Here is a 26,489-nt window from a genome sequence, read left to right as displayed (position 1 = left end):
CAATTAATCGATGTGTATAAAGCACGAAATAAAAAAAGTAAAAGCCCTCCCCTGGCTTCAAGGAGCTCACGATCGACAGCTAGTACTGGGAAGCTTTATACAGGATAAGTAGGACTGGAATAATGAATAATAAGGGAAACCGTAATTGAAAGGTCGGGGACTGCTTCCCGTGGAAGGTGGGAATCGGCCCCGTCTTGGGTGCCTCAGTTCCCAAAGGAAGCGGCAGGGAAGAAGCCCCTGGTGGGTGCTCGATGGAGATCACGCACGACCTGGGGAGAAAGGGGGAGGGGCAGCTAAGTGCTTCAAGAAGAGCACCTGATTGCGATTTCACGGGCGACGTTTCCACGCCTGCCCCGTAAGGCTCGGGGTGTTTAGGGCGGCGTAACAAGAAGGGCCCTGGAGCTGTGGCTTGGGCCGGACAAACTCCTCGAGGGTGGAGCCCAGGTAGGGGCGGGGCGGGGTGCGGCGCTCGGAAGCTCGGGCGGCCCCGCCCCTCGCTCGCTTGCGCATGCGCGCGCACCGCCCGCCGCTGAGTTGAAGGAGTCGGGCGACTGGGGCCATTGCTGCTTCGACCATGGCGGCGGCCCCGGCCTTGGTGCTGAAGCACCGGCGCACCACCTTGGAGCGGGTGGAGAAGTTCCTGTCGCCCACTTACTTCACCGACTGCAACCTGTGGGGCAGGTGAGGGCCCGGGTGGGCCTGAGGGCGGGGGGCCCGAGGCCGGGGAGGCCCAGGCGGGCTCCGGCCTCCCCTTCCGGGGCGGGGGAAGCTCCTGTCGCTTCCCCCCCAACCTCCCCCGCCCCCCCCCGGGGCGCCCCCAAATGCGTCTGGTCGGGGAACAATTTCCGCCTAACGACCCGGGCTGCCGCTGACGTCAGAGCCGTCACCTCCCCCCGCCCCTTGACACGGGCGGGGGGACGCTGAGGCCCCGAGAGCGCAGAGCCGGGGCTCCGAGCCTCGTCAGTGGCCGGGCGGTGCCCGGGGACGTGCCTGGGCCGGGACGCTGGTGCCACGCCTGAAGCACGGCCCCGCCGGCCTGCCTCAGTTTCTCCATCCGTAAAGCGCCGATGATAACAGCGCGCACTGGCCGGGGTGGCCCCGGAATCCGAGCCCGCTGCAGTGCCCTGCCCCCTCCGGGGATCCCAGGGATCTTCCAGGTCAGAGGGACTTAGGAGCGCATCGAGGCCAGCCCCTCGCTTGACATTTAGCTGCAGAAGGCCCAGTGACTTTGTCCGAGGTCACACCAGCGGCTGGCGGAGCGAGGGGCCTCCGAGGTTTTGTTCTCCCCTGTCTGAGTCTAGGGCATGGAGGAAACCAATAGACTCGATACTGGAGTCAAAAGGGGCCTTGGAATCAAATAGGCCGTCCAAGTGGTTTCCAACAATTTTTGTTCAAACCATTTTCAACTAGAAAAAATATGTTCTTAACCCCATGGATAACTTAAAGTACAACTCATAATTTTCCCTTAGATTTATTCAATAGGTACTTAAATAAATTTTGCCCAGAAAATTAAACTAAAATTTACATTATATAATTATAAAATGTAAATTTTTCTTCCACCTATAAATATGAAAACTCCAACTATAAAATTATAAAGTAATTATTTTCTACATAAGGTGCCATTAAAGAATTTTTAGCTTGACTGCCTCCTACCAACTTTGCAAACCTGCAGTGAACCACCAGATAGATGGGCCCAAGTGCCTTGGCTGCCCTCCCAAGGATTTGGCATCCAGTGAAACAGTAATAATAACATCATTCTGTAGTAGTGTGGAGTTGATGGTGCTTTATGAACATTTATCTCATTTCACTGGGCATCATAACAACTCTGAGGAAGGTATGGCAATTATTTCCAGCTCTTCATATTTCAATACTTGATCAGATCCACTGTCATTGATATGGATAATGCCCCCCCCCCCAAGGACAAAGAACATCACTCACCCATGCTTTCTCACTCTGTGACTTGTCTCCATGTTCTACAGAGCTTCCTTAGGCATTGTATTTAACATGCTGGGAGCCTTCTTCTAGGTACTTCCACATTCTGTTAACATTAGTCCAGCACTCTGACTGTCCATTTGTTATCTTCTGGATCTATGATGAACAAAGGACCCTTCTCCTTTGTCATGCATCTTCTGACACATGACTTGTTTATTGTTCCTACACTGCACCTCCTTCTGCCCATTACTCACGTCTCCATGGCATTTTGGACCATGCGTAGTGTTGATTATTCAGAGTGTTCTGTTGGTCCGTGGAGAGACAGCATGTGTAGTGGAGAGAGTGACAGATTTGGAGGAGGCAAGATCTGACTTCGAATCACAGGCCCGGTTTTTTCTTTTGTAAAATGAGGATTATAAAACCTTTTGTGCCAATCCTACAGGCTGTTGTGAGGATTCAAATGAGACAAGGTCTGTAAAAGTACCTCTTGGACTCTAAAGCACAGTGATTTGCATGAGCTCTAAAACATCAGTGGGGGGTAGCTAGGTGACCCAGTGGATAGAGCTCTGGCCCTGGATTCAGGAGGACCTGAGTTCAAATCCGACCTCAGACACTTGACACTTACTAGTGTAAGGGGCTAAAATTCTAGCTAGTCTGTCTAAAATATCTAATGAGTGGTCGCCAATAAATTATAAGCTTTAGCAAGAGTTAAGACTTTTAAGCATTTCTTAAGGAGAATAAAAATTTGGTGAAAAGAAAGAGAAAGGCCTAGATTCATCTATCTGTTAAAGGGAGAGCACATTTCTAGCTCCCTTCTCCACCTGAGTCCTGGCAAGAGAGCCAGCCTGATCCCCTCTTCCTCCCACAAGCAAACGCCACTTCCTGATGCCAAAGAAAAGCTGCATGGCTTTGCCCTCAGAGGCCTTCTCCTCATGGTGGAGCTTTCCTACAGTAAGTCTCCAGCAGGTGGCGTCATTCCAATTGTTACACAAGCTGTGTGACCCTGGGCAAGTCCCTTAACTCTAATTGCCCTGCAAAACAACAACAGTGAACAAACAAAAAAACAAACATTAGTGGAAGAGTCTTGGTGTTAAAACGATGGGTTTGGGATCATTGGGCAGGCCTCATGGTACAGTGGAAAGACTGCTGAATTTGGAATGAGAGAACCTGACTCTGCCACTGTTTGCTTTGTGAATTTGGACTTTTCAGTAACTTCTCATGAAATTGTTTTCCTGCACCAAAAAATATATAAAGAGGGGGTGAAGTAGGAGGGAGCAATTTAACTAGATGACCTTAAAGCTTCCTACCATCTCCAGATTTATGATTTTATAAGAGCACTGCACATTTTCCCAAAAATATAACTTCTAGGCCCAGTTAATTGTCCAGTTCCATCGAACTGCATGTTATGAGTCAGGCAAGGGGTGGTTTTCATTTTGTTGGATTTTCCTGTATACACTGGTAAGGTGAATTCCTTTGAGGAGTTGGGGATCTCATTTAAGAGGCTTTGTAGCATCCAGTGGCTTGATATCATCCACAGACGGGAACATCTGGATAAGCTTACTATCCATACATGTCTTCTTCTATTTGGACTTTGTATTGAAGGTTCTCCATGACAGGAGTAAATTCCTTTGTCCAGGATACTTCTTTACAGTTTTGTTGTCTTGTTGGTGTTGGTAATCAGAGGATCCTTTAGCAAAGTTATTTTTGTTGTTGCTTCTTCAGGGAATGTATAACCTTAATATAGGAATAGGTGACACCTCGGGGAGGAAGAACATTTAAGGCTATATTTTGCTCTACTGAAACATACTTTTGAATAATTGACAAACACAAAGGGACCTTATATTCTAATATCTTTGCATTATTTGTGTGACTGAAGATGTCTGTTGTAGAATATTTTTATAAAAGCCTACGTGTTCTCGCATTGTAATCAAGGATACCCTTGATATATGTGTAGCTAAAGCTTACAAAGATTTTACCTAGATGAGAAAGTAGGCATTTAGGTCAGAAAGTTATTAATATCAATACCAACCTTGATTTTTTTCCCCAGTCATTCACTATCTTTTTCAGATCCCATAAAAATTGATCTTTCTGCGCTCTCAAAATTGTGTTGTTTCCAGAATGGATTTCTTCTCTTGTTACCTGGTTTGGTCTAGCTATTCTTCATATTTTTTTTCCATAAGATTATAAGGTCCTAAACTTAGAACTAAAGGTAATTTATAGGCAAGGGTGAGTGGGAGCCAGTTCTTATTGGCTCACAAGAGTCGATTGTTAAATTTCAATTCAATAAACTTTTATTAAGCACCTACTGTGTGCTAGGCACTATGGTATGTGCTGGTGATACAAGTAAGAAAAAAACAGTCCCTGCCCTCAAGGATCTTACAATCTGATGAGAGAAGACAATACACAAAAAAGAAAGAGGAAAAGGGGGGAAGGGGGGAGCCGCACCACGAGGTACCTGATGCTAGGGGCATGCATGGTCTGTGGAATTGAAAGCAGGCTGAGCTGCTGATGGAAAATGGAGAGTTACCTGGGAAGTTTGGTGACTTGTCCAAGTCATACAGGGTCATAAATGGTAGAGCCAGGATTCAGTGATAGCTCGTCTGACTTGAACTCCAGTGTCCTTTCCACTCTAGCAGACAGCCTTCTTTGGTATATTTTACCCTTCCTCAATCTAAATGTGGTATTAGCACTGTCATTAATAAAGATCAGACTTTGTCACTAAAAAGGTTCCATTCTCATTTGTTGTCTTCCTAGATTCATCTTTCAGTGCTCTTGGGATGATTGATCGTAATTTGGTCTGATGCCAACCTTACATCAAACTATTTTTTCCTCAAGCATCAAACGAGTGTTTGGCACAGAGTAGGCACCAAATCCATGCTTATTGCCTTCCTTTTACCTCAATAATGTCTCACTTTTATTAGATGATTATATAGTTTCATAAATTGATTTATATTCTAAACTGGTATTGTCCTTGGCTTTCATGTTCTCTTCTTGAGAAAGAGATCAATAACCATACAAAGGAAAGTGAAGGAAACAAAAGAGGTTAAGAGACTTGCCCAGGGTCACACAGCTAGTCAATGTCTGAGGTAGAATTTGAACTCCGCTCTTCCTGACTCCAAATCGTACTCCATCAACTGAATTGAATACTTTACCTGAGACAGCAAACATGGTGTGTTGTCTGGCCTATATTAACCTTGCTAATATGATAGAACCTGCCAGAGGTGAGTGCCCAGGGTAACTGTGGTATCAGAATGAAGCATCAGAGTAGGTCTTTTTTCCTAACTTTATAGGTGAGGAAACAGTCTTAGGTAGAAGGAAGATGTTCAGTGCTCATTTGTGCCACACCCTCTCCTGCAGTCATATGCATGAATGTGCATATGATTGTTTGGAGAGGGGCTTTCTGTCCACATGCCCCCATTCCTTTGAATGTGTACCCTTGTCAGCCATAAAGAGCTCTGAATTTTAAAGAGGCCTGCTAATGTTTGATCACAAACGTAGAGACATGCACATGTTTGTGTTTCTCTTCCCAGGCTCTATGGAGAAAGTTGCCCCGTGACTTCACTGTCTTGCTTCATGACTCCAGAACGGATGCCCTATGAACAGGCCATTCAGCAAAACTTCCGCATGTTCAAAGTTGGTGATACCTTTGGACCCATGTAGGTAACATGCGGTTTGGGGGTAAGGCAAGATTGGGAAAACATTTTTTAAAAAATCAAAGCCAGGGGCAGCTAGATGGCGCAGTGGTTAAAGCACCGGCCCTGAATTCAGGAGTACCTGAGTTCAAATCCGGCCTCAGACACTTGACACTTACTAGCTGTGTGACCCTGGGCAAGTCACTTAACCCCCATTGCCTGCAAAAAAAAAAAAAAAAGAAAAAGAAAAAAAAAATCAAAGCCAACCAGTGGAACATTCAGTAAGCCCCCCTTCCTAGAGTGAGGATCAAGAAGGATTGAGAAAAATGGAAGAGTTCATTTTAGAAGTCTTTTAATTGTCTGTTGTTTAGAACATAGATCATAAAATTATAGATTTAGAGCCTAGATGGACTTAGAGATCATCTGGTTCATTTTTGGTTTTTAGAACAGTAGCAGCACATAGCAGGTGCTTACCAAGTATTTGTTTAATTGAAATGAATTTTACTGATGGGGAAACAAGGCCAGAGAGGGGAAGTGATTTGCACTAGGTCACACAGATGGTTGAGCTGTTGTCCAGATTCTCATTAGAGAATTAGAGTTAGAACCTGTGACTGTGAAGGATCAACTTACCTGATGCAGGAGTCCCTTCTAAGGCTTCTCTTGAACACTCTCAAGACGGGGAGCTCACTCCCTCATAAATCAGCTCATTTCAGTATTCGGTAGATCTAATTGTTAGGAAGTTTTTCCTTATATCCAGCTGAAATCTGTCATCTTGTCACTTCTGATTGTTCCTAGTTCAGCCATCTAGAGGCACCCAGAACATGTCTGATCCTACTGTCCTATGAGAGCCTTTGCAATATTTGGAGATGGCAATCTTCTCCAGGCTACACATCCTCGGGCCCTTCAAACATGTCTCACATGGTTTGGGATCTTCTCCCTGCCTCAGCTGCCTAGCAGCTTGTCAGTGTCCTTCCTAGACCAGGACATCCTGAACTGGGCAGATATGCTGAGCTGCTGAATGTTGGGAGGTTGCCACTTTCCTTGTTCTACATGTCCCACTCTTCTGTTGAGTGGGTTGCCCACATTCTATGTGAGTGCGCTTTATTTTTTTGAGGCGCCTCAATATAGAACTTTATATTTATTCTTGGGGGGGGGGCAATGAGGGTTAAGTGACTTGCCCAGGGTCACACCGCTAGTAAGTGTCAAGTGTTTGAGGTCTTTTTGAACTTGGGTCCTCCTGAATCCAGGGCTGGTGCTTTCTACATTGCGCCACCTAGCTGCCCCCCTTGTTCTTTTTTAAAAATAGGTTTTCATTGCTATATTTTGTTTTTATGTTGCTCACTTTCCCCTTTATCCTTCCTATAAGCCATCCCTTATAACAGATTTTTTTTTTTAAATGAGGAAGAGAAAAAAATTCAGCAAAGCCATTCTATACACTGAAAAAATCTGATGCCACTAGGGCAAGGATTCTGTTTTGCTTATGAAGAAATTGCAGCTAAGAGAACTGAGTGATTTCTACAAGGTCACGGGGTCAGTGGCAGAATAGGATTATAATACTGAAGACCTGTGTCTTGCTCTTAGGACTTTGTGTATTGTCGAGCCTGATTAGACTAAAAAATGTGAGATGGAGAATGGTGACTGCCCCCATCCATTCACTTTCCTCATGCATGGCTCCAATCACATCATTCACTATTTAGTAATTTTTAAGGGCTTCCCACTGGTTTTTGCATAAACTCTTCCTCCAAACATCTGAGACCACCACAGTCTGGCTCTAGCTTACTCTTCTGGCTTTATCCTGTGCTTTTCTTTTCTTTTCTTTTTTTTTGCAGGTCAATGGGGGGTTAAGTGACTTGCCCAGGGTCACACAGCTAGTAAGTGTCTGAGGCTGAGTTTGAACTCAGGTCCTCTTGAATCCAAGGCCGGTGCCTTATCCACTGCGCCACCTAGCTGCCCCATATCCTGTGCTTTTCTTTCCCATTTTCCATGATTCAGCCAAACTGGACTGCTCACAGGTTAATTAACACACTCCTGGCATCCTTGCCATTGCCTTTGGAAGCACCGTTCTCTGTGTCCAGAATGATCTTGCTCTGGGGCAGCTAGGTGGCACAGTGGATAGAGCACTGGCCTTGGATTCAGGAGAACCTGAGTTCAAATCCAGCCTCAGACACTTGACACTTACTAGCTACGTGACCCTGGGCAAGTCACTTAACCCTCATTGCCCCACAAAACAAAAAACAAAAAACCAGAATTATCTTGCTCTCTCTCTACTGAAATCATATTTGTCTTTCAAGACCTTGTGTTCCCCACTAGAGGGGACTTTCCTTCACTTTACTCTCAAGTATTTTGTTTATATCTCTCTTAGAGAATATATCATATTATATTTTCTATGTGTGCTAGTCCCTTCCATTAGGAGACTATGAGCTCCTTTTGGGCAAGGGCTTTGTTTCTTTTATCTTTTTTGTCTCAAGTCCTTTACCAGTCTTTTGCTTATTAGATATATATGTTGAATTCAAGAGAGTGTATAAGATTTCTTGTACTTTAAGTACTAGACCTTGTGTCTCAAATTGTTGTTTAAAGTAGTTGGGAGACTAATGATGAAGCATACTATCCACCTCCAAAGACAGAACCAAAATTTATTGAACACAGGTGAAGCATGCTATTTTCCACTTTTGTTTATTCAAGTTTTCTTATACAAAATGACTAATATGATAATGTTTTACATAATTGCACATGTATAACCTATATCTGATTGCTTACTGCTTCAGGGATGGGGAAATGGATAGAATTTGGAACTCAAAACTTTAAATAAAAATGTTTACTATCCAAAAAAATAAATAAAGTAGTCTGGAAAAGACTCATGAGAGGGAGTGTATACTTAAAAAAAATTAAAGTACAGTTGAAATTGATTGGAGAATTTTTGAAACATCCCTTAAGATCTCAGTAGAGATCTGGAGTCCTTGCCTCCCTAGAACTGGGAATCCTGGGTTCAGGGACTGATAGTCTAAGGCAATACTACCAAAGATGGGATGAAAGTGCAAGTCCAAAAGTCAAAGATCTGCAGACCACCAAAGGAAAATCATTTTCTATACAAAGCTAATGTAGATCACTAGATTCCTGGCCCCGGTGATGCCTGCTCAGGCAGGTCTCTTAGCAAGCTGGTGACCTGAGAGCACTGGAAGAATAGGAGAGACCATCTTCTACTGTACTTGGCTCTGACTGGCAACTTTTGGATTGGGGGGGGGCCTTCCAAGGCCATGGCTCCCATTTCACAGATGGTGAAACTGGTCCTCCGTGACTCTCCCAAGTGACACGGTAACATACTGGAAGGTAGAATCCAAATTTGAAATGATCTTTGACAGACTAGCAAAATGAGATTCAACAAGAAGAAATACAAGCAGTCTACAATGACAGTGGAACTCTAAAGAACAACTACAAAATGAGCACAACTAAATAATCTCTATACATGCATCACCATCTATCACAAGGGCGAAGGCCTTTTTAGGGGATGGGAATGAGAACCAAGACTGGATGCTGAATTTCAGTGTTTAACTTTGCCGGCCATTTCACCAGTCCAGACTCTCCATTCTGCGTGCTGCCGCCAGACCATTCGCATGGATGCCCAGTCAGTCCCTTCTTCATAACCTTCCAGGGACTCATCCACTCTACTGTGTTCCTGAATCTGGCATTCAGGACATCCCACAGTGCAGGCCTCCTGCCTTCCTTTCTACTCTTACCTCGTGCAGGAAGCTTCTTTCCCAGGGGAGCCACATTCCTTACTTTCCAACATTTAGCACAGTGCTTTGACATAGAAGGTGCCTAATAAATGCTGGCTGATTCTTCCTCTCCTTACTTCTTTGAATATGATACCTCCTCCCTTTCTTTCCACCTAGGGTTTAGAACTAGAAAGGGCTTTAGAGATCATGCCACCCTTTCCCTGAAGAAATTGAGGTCCATAGATGTGTCCTAGAGGCAGTAAGGAGCAGAGCCTGGATTCAGACCCAGCCCTCAATTCCAAACTTGTGTTATTTCTGTTGTACTCGGCCGCCAGATTGCTCCATCAGAAGGCAGAGCTAACCGAAATCACTTTCTTCCTTCCTGGGCTGGGGGGGTTGACTCTTATGAGGTGGGGAGGACAACTGGACCAGCTGAGGCAGGCAGCACTTCGCAGTCTGGGTGATTTTAGATCTGCATGATCAGAATCATTATTGTCAGGGAATTAGACCTGCCTAAGAGTAAAAGGAGTTGGGGCAGCTAGGTGGCGTAGTGGATAAAGCACCATCCCTGGATTCAGGAGGACCTGAGTTCAAGTCTGGCCTCAGACACTTGTCACTTAACCCTCATTGCCCCCCCCCCCCAAAAAAAATAAAAGAGTAAAAGGAGTCGTTTTCGTTTATCTCTGTCCCTTTGGCACAGATTTTACAGTCTTACAGCCTTAGTGATCCCATACTTCTCATGCTACAGCTCGTGTCATTTCTCCCCCAAAGTGCTTTGTGCCTTTGGCACCACAGCGGCTGCATCTTCAACCACTTCCATGGGAGCTCCCTGGCAATTGCATTTGAGGCTCAGAAAACAAGCACAGACTTACTAGGTGAACTTAGTACATGTGTCTGATCCTCTATCAGTCTAATAATGACTCTGCACAATTGGCCTGTCCAAATCCTACCCCTTGTTCAAGGCTCAGGAACACAATCCTAAATGCCAGGCTTATCCCCACATCTGCCTCTGTTCATGCTCTGCACTCAAACTCGGGTTTTCTTACTCTTTTGTGTGCCATGGACCTCTTTGTCAGTCTTGCGAGGCCTATGAACCTTTTCTCAGAATCTTGTTTGAAGATGCAATTGTGTGTGTGTGTGTGTGTGTGTGTGTGTTTCCAATTACAAAGGAAAGCAAAGGTTAGTGAAAATAAAGATGTCACTTTTTCCCGTCCACACACCCTGTGAATTCTCAGTGTGCCTTCATTCTTCCACGGCTCCCTCTCCAAATCTTCAGCCTTCCAGGCTCACCCCAGGTCTTAGCTCCTCCAAGAAGCCTTTCTGTGGTTACTTCAGCTGAACCAATCGGACAGTGCCTGACCCTTACCATCCAAGTCATGCACCCCACCCTTTAGTATTTCATCATTTTCTAAGCCGTTTTGTGTGTGAATCTTGTGTGCTTATCGACTGGAGAAAGAAAAGAGTTGTTGCCTTTCTTATGTGTTCTTTGCAGCACCCAGCACAGCCCTCGAATGTGCTCAATAAATCCTTAGTGATGGTGCTGGCCTCATACAGTAAACTCCTTGACAGTGAAGTTTACTGGCTTCTCCTCCATGTTCTGTACTCTGGACTTCATGGTGCCTGCAAGGGAGGTGGGCTTTGATTGACAGCCTAGTGGAAAGTGACTTTCTGTTCCCCAGGCCAGAGGGCCTTGGCCCTGTGTGCTCTCATCCCGGCCTTGGCCCTGTGTGCTCTCATCCCGGCCTTCTCTTTGTGTCTCTTGTAGATGGTGGACTTGCTGGTTCCGAGTGGAGCTGACTATCCCCAAAGCTTGGATGGGCCATGAAATTCACTTTCTCTGGGAGAGTGATGGAGAAGGCCTATTGTGGAGGAATGGGGAACCAGTCCAGGTGAGACAGCAACTATGGATCCTTCTTAGGCTGGTTTCTACAATTGAATATTGCCAAGGGACACTTTAATGCTCCTCTCTCCAAAGAACATCAGCACTGGGAGGCCCAGAAGGCTTGCCATTACTGTCACTGGTGGGGCATGGTCTGCATTTCATTGCCCTGTGGTTCTTAAGAGTCTGGAATGCAATCCGTTTTTAAACCTCATTGTTCCAACTGGCCCTCCCCAGACTGGGAAGGTAGGGAACTTATGCAGTTCAAGGTTGGGCTGTGGGGTGACTCAGCTGTGGGTTCTCTACCCAGGCCTGCCTCTGATGTGCTGTTTGACCCTCAGTGTTTCCCTAAAGCCATATGCTATCTTTGCTTCTCCAGTCTACAGGTCCCCCCTTTTTGACTCCTAAGGAGAATAGCAATTGTGTGTTGTCTTGATCAGTTAACATAATAATCAGTTTTGGGCTTGTATATAACCTTTGACTTTTCAAAGTTTTCAAAACTGCTCCCAGATAGTTATCCTGTTTGATTCTCATATCTTGCATTGAGATAGGTAGGCCTGGGAGTCATTTTCCCATTTTATGAATAGAAAAACCAAGGACCCAAATCAATAAAGTGTCTTGTCAGGTCTCACAGCAAATCAGTAGCAGATTTGGGCCTAAAACTAAATGCTCAAGATTCCTGGGCCAGGGTTCTTCCTATCATACTACCCCTTAGACGGGTCACTTGGTTTCCCTCTTAATAAACTCTGACTTTTAAAGAAATGGGATTTTGCAGCTCAAGGGGAAGGTTAAGTAGCCAGAGAGACTGTGTGCATAGGCTCCTTGTTAGCCACAACCCTTGTTGCCTGGGAACTATTGATCTAGAGCTGGAGAAGAGATGGATGGAAACACCCTATGGGGAATGGGTGAGAAAAGGACTCTCAGTCACATCTGGGCCCCTGTCCAGTCATCTGCCTAAGTTGGTAGCTGAGAGGACTCAGGACCAGATTTCTCCTCCCCTCTCAGGGTTTGACCAAATTGGGTGAGAAGACCAGCTACATCCTGACTGACAAGATGAAGGAAGGAGATCCCTGGAGGCGAGTGTGAATCCCTCGGAGGGAGGGAGGGAGTGCCCAAGGGATCAGCCCACAAAGCAGTAAAGCTGATGGAATTTGGGGCTTGGCATTGCGAGGTAGGAATGGAATACCAGCTAGACAAAGTTAAACCTACGTGGGCACAAATGTACACACATGTACCCATCCATGTGCACAACAATACCAACCCCCTTCTTCAGAAATCTCCAGGTTATCTAAACTCTGCTCACTACCTACAAAATAAAGTCTAGATTTCTTAGCTGGACATGCATGGCCCTCTGTGGTCTTGCTGCAGCCAGTGCTGCCAGGCTTATTTCGTACTACTCATCTTCACCTACTCTGCAGTGCCAGATGAGACAACTAGCTCTTCACTAAATCCATGCTGCCATTTCCCATTTCCTTACACATCGACACATCACCCCTTGAGCCTGGAATGAATTCTTTCCACGTCTGTCTGACTGTCCAAATAACTTCCTTCCTTTAAGGCTGCCTCAGGTACCACCTGATTTCCTCAGCTACACGTGCCTCTCTGGCCTCCTCTGTGTTTTTTCTTCCTCTCACTTTTAGTATTCCCCATAGGTTTCAGTCCCCTGCTAGATGGTCAATTCACTGAGGCAGAGACCAGGAGCATAGAAGGCTCTTAATGAATATCTGTTGAATTACATTTGGAATACAATTTGGAAGCTGCATACAACCAACCCTACAATCAGTTAAACAATGAACAAGCATCTGTTCAATACCTGTTGTGGTCCAGAGTTCTGGATGATCTATTACTTGGATAATTGAGAAATAGCCTAGATTGGTAGGCTGGTATGTAGGATAGACCACTACTTGTGTCAGTGTCCACAGTGAAGAACAGCTAGTAAATTCACTAATTATGCCTCTGTGCACATTTCTCTTCTCAAGGCCACTGATTTGTTTAATCAGTGCCATCAATTTTGGTCACATGAAGGTGTCTGAACCTTGATTCCTAGTCAAAAGCATGAAATTCATGAAACCCAAACATAATTGTGAAATATTGACCAACTTACTGGAATCCAAGTTCCTTGAAGATAAAGACCAAGTCTTCTCTAAATTATCTATTTGTCTCCACATCTAGCACAGTGTATTTCACATAGTGAAGGTCTGTGGAATTGAAATGAATAAAAACACAAAGGTTTGTCTCTTTTTGGAGGGGGGATGAGCAGTGATTTCAGCAGCCACTTAGGCAGGTACTTCAGACTTGAGTGGAACTGTGACCTCATTCCCATGGATGCTTTCTGTAGGTGATGGCCCACAGTTCATCCAGGCCAGCTCATTTGTTTCACTCTTTTCCATGTCCTATAAATCTACAAACATTCTAGCCAACTTCTAGAGCCTGCCTGCCTTCCTCCCTTCCTTCCTTCCTTCCTGCCTGCCTTCCTTCCTTCCTCCCTCCTTCCCTCCCTCCCTCCATCCTTCTTTCCTTCCTTCCTTCCTTCCATGACATTCCATGGCTTCTAGTACAAAATCTAGTGACTTTCTTTTCATTAACCCTCCCTCTGGTTACACGGTGGACTCACCTCCTTTTTGGGTCATATATTTCTGGGATGATATCTTTTATGTTGATTTCTGTGCCCATCATCTTTGGTAATATGCCACTTCTTTCCACCATTTCCTTTTAGGTGCCTGGTACTCTTAATTCTTCAGAGATTATTCTGTTCCCCAGTTTGTTGCCACATAACATCACCAGGAGAATATTGGTGTTTAAAAAGATGGGGTTTTGTGGCAAACCAATAGTTTGGGATAATTGACAATACTGTACAGTTTTTTTTTCTTTTTCTTGTTTTTTTTTAATACTGTACAGTTTCTTGAGTTCAATATTAACCCTCTCTCTTTGACTTTGGTGCCCACCCCCAGACCTGACCATAAGGCCTATTGTTTGTCCTTCATTCTCAAAGAGGACCATGACATCAGGGTGATGTCATGACTTGCATTGAATTAGATTTAAGTGAGGGAGAGCTGTGCAAAGTCACCAGCCTCATTCTCTCCTCCAAAGCCATCGGGGTCCAGTGGCAAGTATACATCAGGATGACTGGAGAGGGCCTTGGATGTTTAAGGCAATTGGGGTTAAGTGACTTGCCCAGGGTCACACAGCTAGTAAGTATCTGAGGTCAGATTTGAACTTAGGTCCTCCCAGCTTCAGGGCCAGTACTCTATCTACTGTGCCACCTAGCTTCCCTGGACCTGACCAAGAGATGCACGGATATTCTTTCAGCAGGGCACAGTGCAGGAGTTTGCTGCTTTTTCTCTCTTACTGCAAGTTCATTAGCCAGAGGTCAGTTTTTAGCTATGAAATAATCTCTTAATTTGGTCTACATCTGTGATTCTACTGGTGTAGGAACTCTAGATAAGGAAAATCTCTCTACCAGTAAAGATCAGCTACTCCTTTTTAATTTGTAGTAAGGGATTTGCCTGAGTCACTAAGAGATAAAGCAACTTGTCTGGGGTCACACAGATATTCCTGACTTTGAAGCTGACTCTATCTATTCTGCCACACTGCCTCTTTGATTTAAGGAAAACATTTGTAACAGCAAGATAATCTTTGAATATACCAAAAATGATTTGATGTTGGAGCTGTTTTATTTCCCTTTGCTCTGACTCATTAGGTATCCCTGGGGGTGAGAGGAAGCAGTCGAATGATTCCCTTTTATCTTCAGGGTCCTGGGTCGCAACCTTTGCTTTTCCCCCTGAATTACTTTTTACAGTTCTGACAATTTCTCCTTCTGCAGTCTGACATTGTATGTAGAAGCTGCCTGCAACGGGCTCTTTGGGGCAGGAAAAGGCAGCATGATTGCACCACCTGATAACGAGAAGAGATTCAGTGTGAGCCGGGCCGAGATGGCAGTGTTCCACCGGGATGTTCACGAACTGATGATGGATATGGAAATCCTTCTGGGCATGGCCAAGGTAGCGAACACACCCCTGTGTTGCTTCTCTTTCTGTCATTGAGCAAGGACACCCTGAGCATCTACTGTGTGCTCACCCTTGGGCCAGGAGAAAAGGAGGCTGAGAGAATAATACTGTGCCAAACGACAATGTGGGGTCTGTATTTGTAGAGTTAAGAGAAGGGAGAGCCAGTGAAGGCCTCACAGAGGAGCTGGGCCTTGAAGGACAGTAGTTTGAATAGGCAGAGAAGAGTGGGGAGAATGGAGGAGGAGGAGGAGGAGGAGGAGGAGGAGGAGGAGGGCTGAGAGCACCTCAGTCAAGGGGAACCTCCTGAGCAAAGGTGGAGACCCAGATGGGCATGGACGTGGTACTTGGAGCTGGAGCTAGCTACAGACAGGAGGCCTGTTTGGGGACCAGTGGGAGCAGAGCCAGATGGAAATGGCTTGGAATGCCCGAATGAGGAGCAGACTAGGGGCATGACAATGGTGAAAGCTGGTTGATTAAGGTGTTTCTATTGGAGAAAAAGGAAGATGATGGTTTGTCCATAGACAGATCTTCTAAAAGATGGTGGGATGAGGTTAGACCCTCCTGAGAGCTTTCTCTGCTGCCATGTCTAAGCCTGATCAATCCCTCTTTTGCCCTCCTGCCCCAATTAGTGCCTTGGAGAGGGCAGCCAGCGGAGCTTCCAGGCCCTCTACACAGCCAACCAGATGGTGAACGTGTGTAACCCAGCTGACCCTGGCACCTTTTCGACAGCCCGTTCCCTGGCATCGGGGATCTTCCGCCAGCGCAATGGGGACAGCCAGCACACTCTGCATGCCATTGGGCACTGCCACATTGACTCAGGTATGGCTGGGGCCGGGCAGGGGGAGGAAAAGTCTGTGTGTGTGAAGAGGAAGACCTCTCCAGGGAGCGGGTGCAGCTGGGTGGGGATGGGGAGGGTGAGACAAGGCCACAGAAAGACTGGACTGGGGGTCAAGAAACCTGGGGCATCGGGCCACCTCTGCTGAGTAGTCTGTGTGTGACCTCATCAGATCACTTCACTTGTCGGAGATGAGGGGGTTGAATGAGGTAATTCCTCGGGTCCCTTCTAGCTCTGACATCCTCTGGACTATTTTCTAATGTTCTTTCCAACTCTGAAATCCTGTGATTTGAGTCAGTGATTTTTGAGGTTTCTTCCAGACTTGACCGTTATATTTTGTGTTCTAAGGACCCCTTCTAAATGTTATATTCTATGATTCTTTGAACTCTGCTTAGTCCTGCACCAAGAGGTGTGCTAGAACCATCTCTGAGGGTCTTGAGAAAGATTGTTAAATTTTCATAGTGAGCATATATACCTCAGAAAACAGAAATAGAAATCAGGGCTCGATTTGTTGTTTTGTTAATAGTCTAATCTTAAGAAAGTGTTAATAATGCAGATTAAACTTAGTGTATGTGCACCTATTTCTCCCCACTTCTCCCCCCCCAAAAAAACCAAGTTGTTAACCACTTATCAACACACTCCTGTATTGCTATATAAACATGCTTGAGCTCAGCAAGCATGCAGGAGAAAGCTCAGGGAGTGAACCAGAGACTAATGATAATAATAATAGTAACTTGCATTTTTATAATGCTTTAAAGTTTGCAGCCTTACAGTATCCCTGCCCGAACCAAAATAAGTCTCTATAGAGACTGGGTATGGGGCACATTCATTTTGGTTTGTTGCCTTATTTCTTTTTCTTTCTTTCTTTCTTTTTTTTTTTTTTTGGTGAGGCAATTGGAGTTAAGTGACTTGCCCAGGGTCACACAGCTAGTAAGTGTTAAGTGTCTAAGGTCGAATTTGAACTCAGGTCCTCCTGACTCCAGGGTTGGTGCTCTATCCACTGTGCCACCTAGCTGCCCCTTGTTGCCTTATTTCTTTCCAGATACTAACATGTCATTTAACATTTTGGAAAAGACTTCTCAGCCAGAGTGTTGAATGCCCCTCTAGATCAGTAAGGGTGAATCAAAAGAAGTAGAGGTGATGGTTCTTGACCTTGGGAAGCAGAATACAAAGAAGTAGTTTCATGCATCCATCCATTCCTTCAACATCTACTAAGCCTGTTATGTGTAAAGCTTGTTGGTGATTCAAAGAGAAATGAAAAATGATCACATTTCTCCCAGAAACGATATCCCCCCTAGACAAGAATGGCATCTTTGACTTCCATCCATGTGGAACTTAGTCTATACTTGAATACCAATTGTACAGCTCAGAATAAGGGCACCAGAAGCAGTCAGAGCAGGTGACAGGTGCTTGAAGGCTGTTTGTGAAGCCCTGGAAGAGATAGGGCCTGAGGTGAGGAGCTGAAGGGAACAGACAGGGCGGAGCAGCTTAGGTCTGGGAAGGGGCAAGACTTGGCGGTCAGAATGCATGCTCGTGATGTGTGCAGGAGAGGGGAGAGCTGGCTGACTGCCGGGGAGAATGTGCTGAAGGTCAGAGAAGGGAAGGGGAGGTCACACCATGGAGTCTGTTTTACAAAGAACCCCAGTCACTTGAAGGAATGACTCTGCTGCCACAACCCCAGGATCTCACTGATGTCTGAAGGTCTCCTCACAATCCCATCAGTGCCTTCTCCTTGTGTGGGACTTGTTTGTGTCCTAAAGTCCATCTCCCAGCCAGCCTGTAGTAACTGAGACTGTCATCATGTGGGTGCCCGTGGGCAGCGCCCCCTTCTCTGGTGTTTGGCCATCGCTCCATGGCAATTCTTTTTTGGCAATATGTTGTTGCTATTCATCCTCACCACCTGTCTCTCCATTGGCTTTCCTAAAGGCGAGACATTTAATTTTTATTTATGAGCAAGAATAATTGTGTACTTTCTTTTTTTTTTAATCTACTATGGAATATAACTAAACAATAGCAATTCAATTCAATCGACAAACAGTTCTTAAGCATCTTATGTATGACAGGCAGTGTGCTCGATTGTGAGCATGCACAGACAGAAGTGAAGGGAACTTAAATTCTGTCCAAGAAGATGATATATACATGTGTAGATAGATGCAGAAGCAATAAAGATAAATAAAAGATGGCTTAGGGAGAATGCATGCTAGTATTTGGGGGATTAGGAAAGGCTTCTTGCAGAAAATCATGATTGAGTCAGAGGAAGCAACCCAAACTATGAGTAGTCTGAAAAAATGCTCAAAGTCACTACTAATTAGAGACATCTGAGCTCCTACTTCACACCCATCTAAGTGGCAAAGATGACAAAAGGGACAAAAGACAGTTGTTTGAAGGGCTCTGGGAAAACAGGCACAGTTACTCTAACAGACAGTTAGTAGAACTTTGGATTTTTCTATTCATTCTGAAAAATAGTTGGAAACTATACTCGAAAAAGTCATTAAACTGGGCATACCCTTTGACTCAGTTATACTACCATTGGCTGTTATCTCAAAGAGAGCAAGCAAAAAAAAAATAACCCACATATGCAAAAAATATTTATAGTATCTCTTTTTGTTTTGTTTGGTTTGGTTTGGTTTTTGGGGGGAGGCAGTTGGGGTTAAGTGACTTGCCTAGAGTCATACAGCTAGTAAGTGTGAAGGGTCTGAGGCCGAATTTGAACTCAGGTCTTCCTGAATCCAGGGCTGGTGCCTTATCCACGGTGCCACCTAGCTGTCCCTATAGCATCTCTCTTTTTTTTTTTTTTAGTGAGGCAATTAGGATTAAGTGACTTGCCCAGGGTCACACAGCTAGTAAGTGTTAAGTGTCTGAGGTCGGATTTGAACTCAGGTACTCTTGATTCCAGGGCCGGTGCTCTATCCACTGTGCCACCTAGCTGCCCCCTAGCATCTCTTTTTTAAAAAATGTTTTTAATTTCCAAATTCTTTCCCTCCCTCCCCCATTGAGAAAACAAAAAAATACAAAACCCATTACATATATGAAGTCATGTAGAACATCTCCTCATTAGCCACATTTCTCCCTTCCCACCCCACCAAAAAAGAACAAGAAATATAAAGGAAAAAAATACGCTTTAATCCGTATTCTGAGTCTATCAATTCTTTATCTGAAGATGGATGGCATTTCATATCATGACTCCTTTGGTGTTGTACTAGTCGATTTTATCATTCAGAGTTACCAAATCTTTCCTAGTTGATTACATTTACAATATTGCTATTACTGCGTAGATTGTTTTCCTAGTTCTGCTCACTTCACTTTGTGTCAGTTCATATTAGTCCTCCTAATAAGTTGTTTGGAAATCATCCCCTTCATCATTTCTCAAAGCACAGTAGGATTCCATCACAATCATATGTCCCAACTTGTTCATCCGTTCCCCAATTGATGAGCATCCCTGTCTCCAATTCTTTGCCTCCACAAAAAGAACTGCTGTAAATACACACACACACATATGCAGATATATAGATGGATAGATAGATAGGTAGATAGATTTTTTTTCCATATAGGTCCTTTTTCTTTGATCTCCTTAGGTCATAGACCTTGCGGTGGTATTGCTGGGTCAAAGTTTTATAGCCCTTTGGGCCTAGTTTTTGAGAGTGGCGCCCATCAATTGGGGAATGGCTGCATAAATTATGGTACATGAATATAATGTGATAGGAATATTATTACACTGTAAAAAATGATCAAGGGATGGTTTCAGAGAGACCTGGGAGGACATGTATAAATTAATGCAGAATGAATGGGGCAGAACCAGGAGAACAATTGATGTATATACTATACCATATAATATGTGTAATACTATGTAGACAATTTATACAGTAACAACAAGCTGTGTGGTGCAACAGATAGAGTGCTGGGCCTGGAGGCAGGAAGATCTAAATTCAAATCCTGCCTTAGACACTAGCTGTGTGACCTTGTGCAAGTCACTTAACTTCTGTTTACCTCACTTTCCTCAACTGCAAAATGGGGATAATAATGGCACCTACCTCCCAGGTTTGTTGTGAGGATCAAATAAGATATTTGTAAAGAGCTTACACAGTGCCTGGCACATAGTAAGTCTTTAATAAATGCTAGTGATGATGATGGTGACAACGACGACGATGACAATGACGATGCTGGATGATGATTGATAATGGTGGTGATGATGATTCCGAAGGACTGATGTTGGCACATGCTACCCATCTCTTTAACAGAGAGGTTATGGACTCTAAGTGCAAAAACACAGATGGGAGATGGCATGCTGTGTGTGAACACAGTGGCTAGTTTGGCTGTGCCATTGAATGCAGGGGAGGGAACAGTATATAATGAGACTTGAAAGATAGATTGGGGCCAGGTCTCATCTGACTGGCAAAGGGAGCCACTGGGGTTTATTGAGTAGCTGAGTGACAAGCTCAGACCTGTGTTCAGGGAAATCCTCTTGGAAGCTAGCACAGTAGCTGGCACATAGTAGGTGCTTTTAAAATGCTTGTTTCTTTCCTTCCTTTCTTCTATGTTTATATGCCTTTCCTGCATCCCAGTTATAAAGAATAGGAAGGTCTGCCCCCTTCTCCTTTCTTTCTACACACCCTGGCTTCCTGTAGCGACCTCTGGCTCCCTTGGATAGGTTGGTTGCCCTGGATCTTTGAGGTCCAGAAAGCTGTGTTTTCAGGGCCCTGTGTAACGTCTCAAGACAGCGGTGAGGACCTTTGGGAGCTTGGCTGTGTGGAGCACGTTATAGGGGCACTGTGCTGGTTTCTTCCATTGCTGGGCCTTCCGGGGTCTCCCCTCAGCATCCTCCAGGTTCCAAATCTCTGGCCTCCCCTCTCTGTAGCTTGTTCACTAATGCTAGTGCTTGCTGGGCTGCTGGCTACCTTGCCAGTGGCCTGGGGGATTCTGGCTCGCTTTTTACTTCGTGTAGTTCTAGGGTCGGTGATTTACCAACTGTAGTTTCTCATGGTTTGTTGCCTTTGTTTTATGATTGTGTGCTCTGGTACAAATGCCAGGTTTTTGTTGGGGGGCAGATATGTGGGAGTTGGATACTGCCTTCAGTCAGGAACCAAGCACCCTGTGAGTTGCCTCTTGGACACTTTCCATCTGGGTGACGCTGGGCAAGTCACTCAGCCTGTCTCAGCCTTGGTTTCTTCAGCTGTGCCAAAACGGGCTTCGTCATAGCACCTGCCTCACAGGCTCGTTGTGAAGATCAAAGAATGAGTGATCAAATGGGAACACAGGATGTCAAGTGCTTTGTGAATCTCGAAGTGCTATAAGCATGTCAGTTTGACATTTTTTAAAAGTTATTTTTGCTCTAACAAGTTAGAAGTCTGAAGTGGCCAGACAGCTGATTTGGAAATGATTCCCATACAAGTAACCAGTCATTGCCTGTTCAAATAGAAACTGTTTCATTTTGTTCCCCATGGATTGCTGTATAGTATAAGACTCTACCAGCCTTTTGCTCTCTCTTGTTATTCACAAACCATGTTTCTTAACGTGCTTTTCCACTCTTCTTCCCTCTGCTTGCCTTTGCACTCAAGTCAGTGAATATCACAGTATTCACAGATTTAATTTAAAGCATCTTATTGGGTTCTTCATAGACTTTCTCTGCCTCATTCTTCACTGTAGATAGCACATAAACTGCAGTCTGTTTCATGAGGGTCTTCTTCACAGACACATAACACGAGCTGTTACGACATAAGATGGCAGTGCCTCATGAAGTAATGCTTCTTGTTGTCTCTGGCTGCACCATAAAACCAACTCTCCCAGCTCCTTGGTTGGCTTCTTCAAAGAGCACCTGTGCACTAGCCTTCCAGTTAGCTCCAATTTCCCTTTCTCTTCTGGTTGATGTGTCAATACTGACATCAGATTTAATGTTCATTATCCGTCTGAGCGCTCTGTGATTCTTAGTACCCTCTGCCCCCATTTCTGCTTTTTTGCCCCTGTCAGCGCAGAGGGCTGTTTTGTATTCCCCTGCTTTGTGGATAGCCATCGCCAAAGGGTTCATCTCTGACTGATCAAACTATGGGGGATGGATTTCTTGCTACATAACAAGGCCAAGTCTCCAATAGCAAGGAACAGTCTATTGCCAGGCCCATGTCCAACGCCTTTCCAGAATGGTAGATCCTGCTGGGGCTTTCACTTCACTGGCAGAGCTTTTCAAGAAACCAGTTTCACCTTCACACCATAATAAAGAACCAAGTCTAGGACTTTGTGAAGGAGCTTATAACGCCAGAGTTCAATTTTGTAAAGAAATGATTTGAAAGGAACAGAATGTTATATTCATAATTTATCTATAGATTATATACTCATCATCTTAGAATTTAGGGCTGAACGTGACCTTAAGAGATCATCTAAGCTAGTACCATACCTTTAATAAGATAGTCTTGTCTATTTTGTAGCTGAAGCAACTGAGACTAAATAAGTTAAATATTTACCCAGTCCAGTGAATTAATGGTGGAGGGGGAGAGCAAAACCCTGTCTATTGACTCCTAACACAATGTTCTGCAAGATACCACAAAATTTAAAAATATTATCTGTAGAAAAATGTACATTAAGTTTAGAGTTCCTTAGCTATTAGAGCTTAAAATATGTTGGCATCTATAATATTACCAGTTTTGACGCTTTTTTCCTACAAAAGGAAAACTCCTTTATTATCTTGTTTTGCAGGAGGGGTAGGGCAGTCAGGGTTAAGTGACTTATTCAGGATCACACAGCTAGTAAGTGTCCTCCTGCCTCTCAGGCCAGTGCTCTATCTACTGCACCACCTAGCTGCCCCAAAACTCCTTTCTTATTTTGACAATGCAGCTCATAATTCTCTTCCAAGTTCTTTTTGAACCTGATGACTGATTTTTGTCAAGGATGCAGAGGGAGAACATTGCCACTTACGGGTGCTGGCTTTTGGTGAGAGATCTAGGAGACAGAGACTCACAGACTGTAGAATTTGAGAGTTGGAAAGGTCACCAAGAGCCTTCTAGTCCACTTGTGACTCCAGAAGACTCCCCTTACATTATACCTGACAGGTAGCCCTCCGGCCTCTGTATCTGAGCTGAAAACGCCATAGCCTTTCCCGAGCACTTTTAAATTATCCTTTTTTTCCCCCCCTTTGTGGGGCAATGGGGGTTAAGTGACTTGCCCAGGGTCGCACAGCTAGTAAGTGTCAAGTGTCTGGGTCTGGATTTGAACTCAGGTCCTCCTGAATCCAGGGCTGGTGCTTTATCCACTGCGCCACCTTGCTGCCCCCTGAGCATCTTTTAAGAACGTGATTCTTAACTCCTTGGGCCCTCCCTCGAGATGGAGACTCCATGCCGTGGCCTTTCAAGAATGCCACGTGGGCTAGGACTCAGGAGACCTGTGTGTCAGCTTTTCCACTGACTCACTGTAGGATCTGGGGCAAGTCATCAAACCTCTCAGGGTGTGAGTTTTCTCATCTGTAATGAGATTAATACCATTTATTTGGCAGGAATGTGGAGGGGATGGAGATGCAGTGGGATTTGAGATTTAAATAAAACAAGTGAGATGGCAGTAGAATGGGGGGGGAAAAGTCTCCATATACACAGAAGATTGCTACCTGTAAGGTTCCCCAAAGAAGCCCAAGTTAAGGGAAAATAACTGTTTGGTAGGTCTCTGTTACAGGTGAGGTAAAGTCACTGTCTCTGGGCAAGGAGGCAGGATTTTAATGTATACACAATGCCCTGAGCTTTCAGAGGACATTCGGTTTGGGGATTGGAAGAAGAAGGGGATATGAGATGATGCTAGGACAGTGTCTATTCCCTTCCCTCTTAGCTTGGCTCTGGCCCTTCAAGGAGACAATCCGGAAATGTGCACGTAGCTGGTCATCAGCCATCCGACTCATGGAGAAGAACCCACAGTTCACATTTGCCTGCTCTCAGGTAAGAGTAGGGAGATACCTCTAGTTTCCTCTGTCATGGTCCCTTAGTGATCTTCTCTGGGGTGAGCTTCAGTGTAGGGAAAGGTATGTGGGCTTTTGTTTCTGAGGCCCACCATGCTTCAAAGGGTGGGAGCTTCTCAGCATAGTCTGGTTCATTGGTTGGAGATAACATCAGCTGAATCCTGCACCCCTCACCCATGGTTTCCCACCTTCACTTTTTTGTTTGTTTGTTTGTTTTTGGTGAGGCAATTGGGGTTAAGTGACTTGCCCAGGGTCACACAACTAGTAAGTGTTAAGTGTCTGAGGCCGGATTTGAACTCAGGTACTCCTGACTCCAGGGCTGGTGCTCTATCCACTGCGCCACCTAGCTGCCCCCCCACCTTCACTTTTGCACTGAGACTGAGATGAACTCAAGAGAATGACTTAATGGGAATTTATCTCACCTACTTTATGGGAGTCTGACATCCTTGTTGAACCAGAACTTCCATGTCAGCCTGGAAGGGACAGATAAGAAGCGCCCCATCTTGCCTTAGGGCTTTAGGTCCAATTTGAGCCATGCTGGGCCAGGAGGGAGAGCTGGAGGAAGGATGGACTCATTCAGCATCCATGCTTCTGCTGAGGCTGACTTTTCCACCCTCTGACTCACACCGTCCTGGGCTGAGGCACAGAAAGCCTTTACAAGAGAGCCACTAACATAGCTTATTCTCCATTCCCAGGCACAACAGTACGAGTGGGTGAAGAGGTACTACCCAAGTTTATATTCCCAGATCAAGGAGTACGTCCAGGCAGGACAATTTATTCCAGTGGGTGGCACTTGGGTCGAGATGGTAAGAACTCGGTCCCTCCCTGGCCAGCACATTCGATTTCTTTGCATCCTCCCTTCCTGACTGCACCCTTTCTTCACACCCCACATTTCTGAGGATGCTTATTGTGACAAGAACAGGCCTCAGAGGCCTGTTCACACCTTTCCATCAGTTAGTCAGCCAGTCATTGCTTTCGCTCTTGATTATAGTCAGTGTAATCACATTGTCTTCCTCAACCAGATTAAACTCTACATTGGAGTCTTTGGCTTTACTTTCTCCCTAAGTAAATACTTTGTCGAGTTGAATCATTAAGTTTAAGCCTTTATTGAGCACCTCCTGTTTGTTCATTCCCATTACAGGTAAAGGTACAGAGGACAGAGAGAAGTAGACAAGTTTTTGTATTTGGGAAGCTCACGGCCTAATTGAGGAGCTAAGACACCAAGCATTTATCTTATAACTACTGAGTGCCCCTTATCTCCCCTGCCTTTTCCATCCTTTCTTTGTCCTCTTCCCTTCCCTTTCTGTCTCAGCTTCCCAGTTCTCTCAGGCTGTTGAGGTCTCGGGTGTGAGTTATTAAAGAGATTCTTTTTTCCATTAGGGACCTGTAGAGTGTCCTGTTCTCAGGACAAGGAAAAGAAGCCCTTCCTAGTCCTCACACACTCTGCCTATGCACAAATCTGGCTCTGATCCCTGCCCTCGGGGATCTTGGACTGTAGTGGTACAGACAGGCCAGAAGAGCAGACACATACTGAAAACAGGTGGGGCAGAGACTGTTCCATCCCTCAGTCCGTATCTCAGGGCTGACACAGATTCCCCCAGTCCATTAGGGGAGGAGTAAGTGGTACTTAGAATTGAGTAGTAATATTAAATTTAACAGACATTTATTAAGTTCCTATCAAATACATTGTACACACCTGGCTGTACGTGTGAGGTGCTACAAGAGGTGTATAGTTTAGAGAACACATGGAGCATCTAGCCTAGTAGGTAGGTACAGATAATTATGATACACAACATTCTATGATTAAGTGCATTTTGTTAAGTTGTTTAAGTCGTGTCTGACTCTTCATGACCTCATTTGGGGTTTTCTTGGCAAAGATGTTGTAGTGGTTTGCCATGTCCTTCTCCAGCTCATTTTACAGATGAGGAAAATGAGGCAAACAGGGTGAAGGGACTTGCCTAGGGTCACACAGCCAGGAAGTGTCTGAGGCCAGACTTGAACTCAAGTCTTCCTGACTAGGCCCAGTGCTCTACCTGCTGCACTGCTTCACTGCCCCCATCAGTGCACTGGAAAATTGAAAAACAAAATACCATGTGAGATTATCGTGGTGCAGCGCAAGGGATCAGAGAAAGTGACCTGGGATGGTAGGGACTTAATAAGAGGGAGGGGAGGGCATTCCAGGCATAGGCAGAACCATCAATTGTTCAGAGGACACCTGTTGGTTCATTCAGCTCTCAGGTAGGAATATTGATATTGGAGAGGCGAGACTTTGAACACTCGGGAGACCTAGGGAGTTACTGCAGGCTTCTGAGGAGGCGAGTGCCGTGACAAGGCTCTGTTGTGTAAGAGGTTACGCTGCCATGGCCTGAAGGGCAAGTGGCAGGTGGTCGAGTCCAAGCAGGGAGAAGGCCAGTGAGGGTAGCGAGGAAGAGACTGAAGAAAGCGATGCATAAGTGAAAGAGCGGGTGAGCGGGGCGCACCTCAGGCACAGATCGTGAAGGCCGTGTGGTGGGCAGCAGAATAGACCTAGACTGGTGCTGTGGAATGTTAGGGAGGACATCCTA

At 45.1% G+C, this 26,489-nt stretch overlaps 1 protein-coding gene across 5 annotated transcripts in view; it reads left to right on the top strand.

Annotated features, from left to right (window-relative positions):
- Positions 1-525: 525 nt before the first annotated feature.
- MAN2C1 (mannosidase alpha class 2C member 1) overlaps positions 526-26,489 on the top strand; it is a 38,824-nt gene continuing 12,860 nt past the window's right edge. The window contains exons 1-8 of one of the 5 annotated variants that reach the window (XM_043985844.1): positions 526-681; positions 5,463-5,588; positions 11,043-11,166; positions 12,162-12,232; positions 14,980-15,157; positions 15,793-15,982; positions 23,799-23,905; positions 24,621-24,731. In XM_043985844.1, coding sequence (XP_043841779.1) covers positions 575-681; positions 5,463-5,588; positions 11,043-11,166; positions 12,162-12,232; positions 14,980-15,157; positions 15,793-15,982; positions 23,799-23,905; positions 24,621-24,731 — 1,014 coding nt within the window. In that variant the 5' untranslated portion in view covers positions 526-574. The other 4 variants (XM_043985846.1, XM_043985847.1, XM_043985845.1 and 1 more) reach the window with 4 other exon arrangements.

The sequence above is a fragment of the Dromiciops gliroides genome, chromosome 2 (assembly GCF_019393635.1).
Source record: "Dromiciops gliroides isolate mDroGli1 chromosome 2, mDroGli1.pri, whole genome shotgun sequence".
Classification (NCBI taxonomy): domain Eukaryota; kingdom Metazoa; phylum Chordata; class Mammalia; order Microbiotheria; family Microbiotheriidae; genus Dromiciops; species Dromiciops gliroides.
This window is presented reverse-complemented; position numbering and strand designations above follow the sequence as displayed.